Raw genomic sequence first — 7,278 nt, forward strand, 5'->3', positions numbered from 1 at the left:
CACCCAAGAACAATTAGAAAAGGAGAATGCTGACCTTGCAAATCAATCATACTATGTGCCAGTGAAGAATTTAATTAAGTACAGCAATGGGCCTCTAGAGCAATCAAGAGCCAAGTTACGAAACTACTAAACTAAGGATTATGTTATTAAAACATGACTGAAATAAAAATTTGACAGACTACACATATGCCCATATTTTTTTAATTGTATCTTTAACTCTTAGCACCATTTCCTAACTAATTGGTTACTGAATCAGATCCTACCGCACAAGAAGAATATACAAATTCCCATAATTTACAACACAACTAGTTTACAACCAGCATGGGCACCAGAAGAGAGAATGGGGATCTTCTTTTTCCCATATTTATACACACACACGCGCGCGTAAACAGTAGATCTGGAGGCTCCTTCACTGAAGGAAAGGTTATGGGGCAGCCCCTTCAATTCCAAATATTAATAAGACTACAGAATTAATAGTGCTAGAATGCTGAGTGAAAAATCTATCTTTATTGTATAAAATATCAGAACAGCATCTTTCCAAGAACACACCGTCTAATTCAGCCATATAATTTAACACAGTTGAATGTCTGCTTCGTACGTCTTCTGAAAGTGACAATGCGACCAATCACTTTTAGTTTCAAAGTCACATTTCTGCAATTGATAAGACTGTAATCCTTACAAGGTGGCTCAGGAATTGTTTTTGTTGGTTTACTTCAGACGATGAGTGAACTAAAACCAAGCCCCAAACAAAAAAACTGGAATAAAACAAGTTGATCTCCCTCCCCGCCCCCAGCCCCAGAGTTATTTCTTGGCATACGTGATCTTCATGGCATGAGAAGGTGTAATTCTGAATCCCTGTAACGCATCGCGTGCAGCTCCAGCCTGCCCTTCATTCTCAAACTCCACAAAAGCAATGTCATGTCGTCCAGGCACCAAACGCACCTCTTTGAAACCGGGAAATCTGGTAACAGAAGAACAAGTACTAAGTCTGCCAATTTTTAACCAAATAACATAAAAAAGCATCATCTGAATTGTAATTTATTCAATGCTACGATGCTGTAAAAGTAATTCAGATAGTTCCATCCCAGATCATCTTGAACAGATGTGCTAAATGGAAGCAATCATAACCGGGACTTGCAGGATAAGATTTGAATAGGAACGAAGTCCCCAGCCAGATGTTTTGTTTGAACTGAAAAACACCATCAGATTCCAGGTTGGATCTTTCTGTCGGATGAAGTTACTCTATTACTCATCAACTGCAGCTTCCTCAGGTGGAAAATACCAAATACTGATTCAATGAATGTATTATTTGATATATTTTTGAAGAATAAGATTTCAATGTGCTATCTAATTTCTGCAAAAGATAAACCAGGGCCTTCAAAAATACCTCTGCACAGACTTACCATTTTAGTGCATTTATCAAAATTAATTTTCTTTCCCAAACATTCCACCAGAGATCAAAGCTAGGATTGTCCTGATCTTTAGGTTCAGTAACTTTCATTAAGATTTAAAAGAATGAAAAGTTTAATTCAAAAAAATTAGGCAACATCTTTCAACAGAGTAGAATTTGTAGTGAATCAAATTCAACTTGTCCAGCATCAGGTGAGCATCATCAAAACCAACTGATTTGACCAACATACTTACTGGTTAAACAGCATAGACAACATCATCTCATTGGTCTCTTCAGGCAAATTAGTGAGGAACAGAATGTAGTTTGGTGGATTGTCCGGTACCTACAAGGAAGAAAAGCAAAGCAGAGGAAAATATTGTTTTTGTTTCTAAAAGAAAGTCAACTTTCCCCCTCTCAGGAGAACGAGACAGAGAGAGAGAGAGAGAGAGAGAGAGAGATATGTGTGCGTGAATGTGCAGCCTCTGGTGCCATTGAATATTGCCTATATAATTCAAACACAAGTGCAAATACAAATTTGCACAAATTATAATGTTACCATGCCAAATACCACCTAAAGTGTAAGCGATATACTTTTATAGATCTGCACAAACATGCTTAGATATGACACAAAATGAACAGAATCAAAGATCCAATTGGTTACAACTGGTTATGGCTTTATACATCTTACTGCCACCAACAGACACACAACTTTGAGCGAATTAATCCTCCAACTTTTTACACAAGTCTTGCGTCTCTCTCCATGCCAAAGTATAAGCCTTTGTGCTTTTAGTCAACATCTATAAAACTTCCTTTGTCCTGTTCACCGTTAAATCTATCAGGTCCTTTGAGATGTTACTTCTACTTGAAAAGGAACTACACAAATACAGATTGTTGAAACTGTATACCACCAGGAACTGAGAAGCTGAGCAGAAAAACCTGCTACCGATTCTCCACTATTACTACTTTGAGCCAAGAGCTGGGAGGCTGACAGGAACACTCCAGAAACAGCTCTACTCAACACCTTCCCCATCATGATTCACTGCGAACAGAAACTCAGTAGAGCGACAGGATATCAAATCTACCATTCAATCACTTTTTGTTTTACAAAGCAGCACTTGGTTGTTCTCATCTTATTATTTTTGCATTTTTCAGCTTCTTTCTAATTTTACTTATATTAAACTTAAACACACTGACCAAATCTAAAACAAAGAAGGTTTTTAAAAGATTACCTGCTGATTTGCTGAGGAAGTAGTCTGATTGGAGTTTGCAGTTGTTGGTTGTGCAGCTCCCTAAGATTAAAAAATCAATGTGAGTTCTGCACAGTGCATACAAAAAAATACCAAGTGGAAAACATATTTGCTTTTCCTTTTTAATGTTGTACAAGTAAGTGATCAGGAACAGTGTTTGATAACAGCGTAACAAAATGGTGGTCTTTTTGCATCAGTTGCAAACCTTACTCCAGGCAAGTTGTACCTTACTTTTTTTATTGCTTTTCAATTCAAGATCTCAGAACTTACATAATTTTTGCAAGAACTCTAAGCAGATGGCTTTGCGGATGACACCCAACTCTATCTTCCTGCCTCCACCCTCAACTCCAGGACCACTACTGTCCTGACAGACTGCTTGTTGGACATCAAGTCTACATCAAATTTTCTACAGTTGAATGTGAACAAGACTGAGGCCTTCCTGATTGACTCGCGCCAGCGCCTCTGCACCTCAGGCTCTGGCAGCATCAACCTCCATAGTTGCACACTACAACTCACCAAGCCAGTCAGGAACCCAGGTGTCTTGTTCGACCCTCAACTGTCTTTTCTTCCCCACATCCAAGCCATGACCCGCTCTGCCTTCCCTCACATCCGTAACATCGCCCGACTCCGCCACTACCTCATCCCTCAGGCCACTGAAACTCTTGTTCATGCCTTCATCACCTCCAGGCTCGACTATACAAACGTCCTGCTTGTCGGCCTTCCCAACTCCTCCCTCCACGGGCTACAAATAATCCAGAACTCTGCAACCCGTGTCCTCTCCTGCACCAAACTCTGCAACCCCATCTCCCCCATTCTCGTCTAACTCCATTGGCTCCCTATCCTTCAGAGGATCCAGTTCAAGATCCTGGTCCTCACTTACAAAGCCCTCCATGGCCTCCCCACGCCATCTCTGCGACCTCCTAACCACCCACCAACCCACCCACTCCCTCCACTCAGCCGGCTCTGGCCTGCTCCACGTCCCCGGACCCACCCACCCACAATTGGCGGGAGAGCCTTCAGCCACTCTGCCCCCAACCTCTGGAATTCTATCCCCCAGTCACTCCGCCTCACCCCCATCTTAGCCTCCTTCAAGTCCCGCCTCAAAACCCTCCTCTTCGACCATGCCATCGGCCACCCCCCCTTCCCCTCCCCGACCCCAGCTCAGGTCTGAAATGCTGTATACTGTCCAGCGCCTTGGGACGTCCTCCCGACGTGAAAGGCGTTATACAAATATAATCTTGTGGTTGTTGTTGTCAGAAGATGAAGACTTACTATCTAGTGAAGTTAGGTTATACAAACTGTGACGAGTCACACTAACCTACCATGCATTTCACGTTCGAATTTGCAGTGTAAATATTGATTGGGTTTAACAAGACCGAGGCTCTCCTGATTGGCTCCCGTCAGCATCTCCTCACTTCAGGTGCTGACAGCATCACCATCCATGGTTGCACACTCCACCTTGGTAAATTAGTCCGGAACCTTGGTGTCTTGTTTGACCCTCAACTATCCTTTCTACTCCACATCTACTCCATGATCCGCTCTGCCTTCCCCCACCTCCACAACTTCGCTGGACTCCACCAGTCTCACACCGCAGGCTGCCAAAACCCTCATACACGCTTTCATTACATCGAGGCTTGACTATGCAAACTCCTTGCTTGTCGGCCTCCCCAACTCCTCCCGCTATAGACTGCAGATCATCCAGAACTCTGCAGCCCTCTCCCGCACTGGGCTCCGAGACCCTATCACTCCAATCCTCGCCGACTCTACTGGCTTCCCATCACATAGAGGATAAAATTCAAGATACTGGTCCTCACCTTCAAAGCCCTCCAGTCTTGCTCCCCCCTGTAACCTCCTAACCCCCCACTATTCTACACGCTCACCTCACCAAGTAGGTCACTTTTGCCCAGTCACTTGAGTGATTAGATTAGTGAGATTCTACTGTGTGTGTGCATATATATATTAGATATACATGTTATATATATGTACATAGAGATTAGTTTTTTTTATAATAATAATCCTTGCATTTGATATAGCACTTTTTACATCTTCTAGACGTCTTAAAGCGCTTCACAGAATAGACTGTAAAGTGAATTGACTGTATATTTGTGGACAAAATGCAGCAGCCAAATGCGCACAGCAGTGTCCACAAACAGTTGTGGACTGAAATGACCAATTTATTATTGTTTTTTTTTTGAGGTATTATTATCAGGCGTGTGCAGTAAGGAAACTTGCCCAAGGTTTCACCCTACCTGGAATCGAACCCAGGTCTCTCACTTGCAAAGCGAGTGCTCTAACCACTGAGCTACAGGACTCCACAATTTTTATTTAATTATAATTTAATTATTATTTGGGGAATTCAAACGATACATTAAGCAGACAGCCTGAAATCTTTTTGGTGTGAAAAAGGCAAAAGAGGGAGGGACTAAGGGGGTATAAATTAGGTGGATTGGAAGTGATCAAGATTGCTGATTCTTTTGGGGTCACTTCCATCTGCTGACGTGGAGATTAAGGTGTGCGCCTGACTGGGGCCGTAACTCCAAGTCAAGATCGGTTTCTTTTAATTATTATTTGGGGAACTGCTGCTAGTCTTGAGTATGGTACTTTATTAGTTCTTAGATAGAAATTTTACTGTTGAATGTTGCAATAGTTTATTTATGTTATCGCGATTGAGTTAAACCAGGGCAAACGCCCCCTCCACAGCCCCACCCACCACACACCCCCAACCCCCCCACCACAACCACCCCAACCCCTCCCACTACAGCCCCCCACCCCACTACAGCCCCGCCCCCTCCACAGCCCCCCACCACACCCCCCAACCCCCACCACAGCCCCCCCACCCCCCACCACAGCCCCCCCAACCCCCCACCACAACCACCCCAACCCCCACCACAACCACCCCAACCCCCCCACCACAGCCCCCCCAACCCCCCACCACAGCCCCCCAACCCCCCCACCACAACCACCCAACCCCCCCACCACAACCACCCCAACCCCCCCACCACAACCACCCCAACCCCTCCCAACCCCCCCACCACAGCCCACCCCCACCCCAACCCCCCCACCCCAACACCCCCCCACCCCAAACCCCCCCTACCTCAACCCCTCCCAACCCACCACAGCTCCCACCCCAACCCCTCCCAACCCACCACAGCACCCCCACCCCAACCCACCACACCAGCCCCCCCACCCCAACCCCTCCCAACCCACCACAGCTCACCCCAACGCCTCCCAACCCACCACAACCCCCTCCCCACCCCAACCCTCCAACCCACCACAGCCCCCCCCCACTCCAACCCCTCCCAACCCAACTTCCCCCCAACCCCAACCCCTCCCAACCCACCACAGCCCCCCCCCACTCCAACCCTCCCAACCCAACTTCCCCCAACCCCAACCCCTCCCAACCCACCACAGCCCCCCCCCACCCCAACCTCTCCCAACCCACCACAGCCCCCCCCACCCTAACCCCTCCCAACCCACCACAGCCCCCCCTACCCCTCCCAACCCACCACAGCACCCCCAACCCCTCCAAACCCACCACAGCCCTCCCACCCAACCACTCCCAACACAGCACAGCCCCCCCAACCCAACCACCCCCAACACAGCACAGCCCCCCAACCCAACCCCACACAAAACAGCACAGCCCCCCCAACCCAACCCCACACAAAACAGCACAGCCCCCCCGACCCAACCCCCACAAAACAGTACAGCCCCCCCAACCCCCCCCCAACCCAGCACAAGCCCCCCCACCCCCTCACCCCAGCACAGCCCTCCCCACCCCAACACCCCTCACCCCAGCACAGACACCCCCCACCCCAACCCCCGTCACCCCAACCCAGCCAGCCCACCCCAAACCACCTCACCCCAAACCAGCACAGCCCCCCTCACCCCAGCACAGCCTCCTCCCACCATAGCACAGCCCAAACTCCCCCCACCACAACCCAGCACAGCCCCCCCTCATCCCAACCCCCCCACTCCAACCCAGCACAGCCCCCACCCCTCACCCCAGCACAGCCCCGCCCACCCCAACCCCCTAACCCAAGCACAGCCTCCCCAACCCCCTCACCCCAGCACAGCCCCACCCCAACACCCCTCACCCCAGCACAGACTCCCCCCCCCCCCCACCCCAACCCCCTCACCCCCAACCCAAATCTCCCCAGCGCAGCCCCCCACCCCAACCGACCTCACACCAGCACAGACACCCTCCAGCCCAACTCCCCTCACCACAGCACAGCCCCCCCCCACCCCAAATCCCCACAAGCTAGCACAGTCCCCCGCAATACAACCCCCCCAACCCAGCACAGCCCCCCACAACCCAACCAGGCACAGCCCCCCCACCCTAACTCCCCTCACCCCTCCCCAGCACAGCCCCCTCACCCCAACCCCCCCACTCCAACCCCTCACCCCAGCACAGCCCCGCCCACCCCAACCCCCCTCACCCCAGCACAGTCCCCCCACCTCAACACCCCTCACCCCAGCACAGCCCCACCCCAACACCCCTCACCCAAGCACAGCCCCCCCCAACACCCCTCACCCCAGCACAGACCCCCCCCACCCCAACCCAGCACAGCCCCCCCACACCCACACCCAGCCCAAGCCAGCACAGCCCCCCCCCCAGAACCCCACCACAGCACAGTAACCCCC

The 7,278-nt window shown here is 49.7% G+C and overlaps 1 protein-coding gene across 1 annotated transcript; it reads right to left on the reverse strand.

Annotated features, from left to right (window-relative positions):
• Positions 1-489: 489 nt before the first annotated feature.
• Positions 490-2,689, reverse strand: snrpb2 (small nuclear ribonucleoprotein polypeptide B2; the record flags this gene model as incomplete). Its single annotated transcript, NM_001292112.1, is given in 4 exon segments — positions 490-961; positions 1,645-1,733; positions 2,620-2,680; positions 2,683-2,689. Coding segments are annotated over 4 exon segments (317 nt in total), but the record flags the coding sequence as incomplete, so codon positions are not given.
• Positions 2,690-7,278: the final 4,589 nt, after the last annotated feature.

The sequence above is a fragment of the Callorhinchus milii genome, unplaced genomic scaffold (assembly GCF_018977255.1).
Source record: "Callorhinchus milii isolate IMCB2004 unplaced genomic scaffold, IMCB_Cmil_1.0 Scaffold5, whole genome shotgun sequence".
NCBI lineage: Eukaryota > Metazoa > Chordata > Chondrichthyes > Chimaeriformes > Callorhinchidae > Callorhinchus > Callorhinchus milii.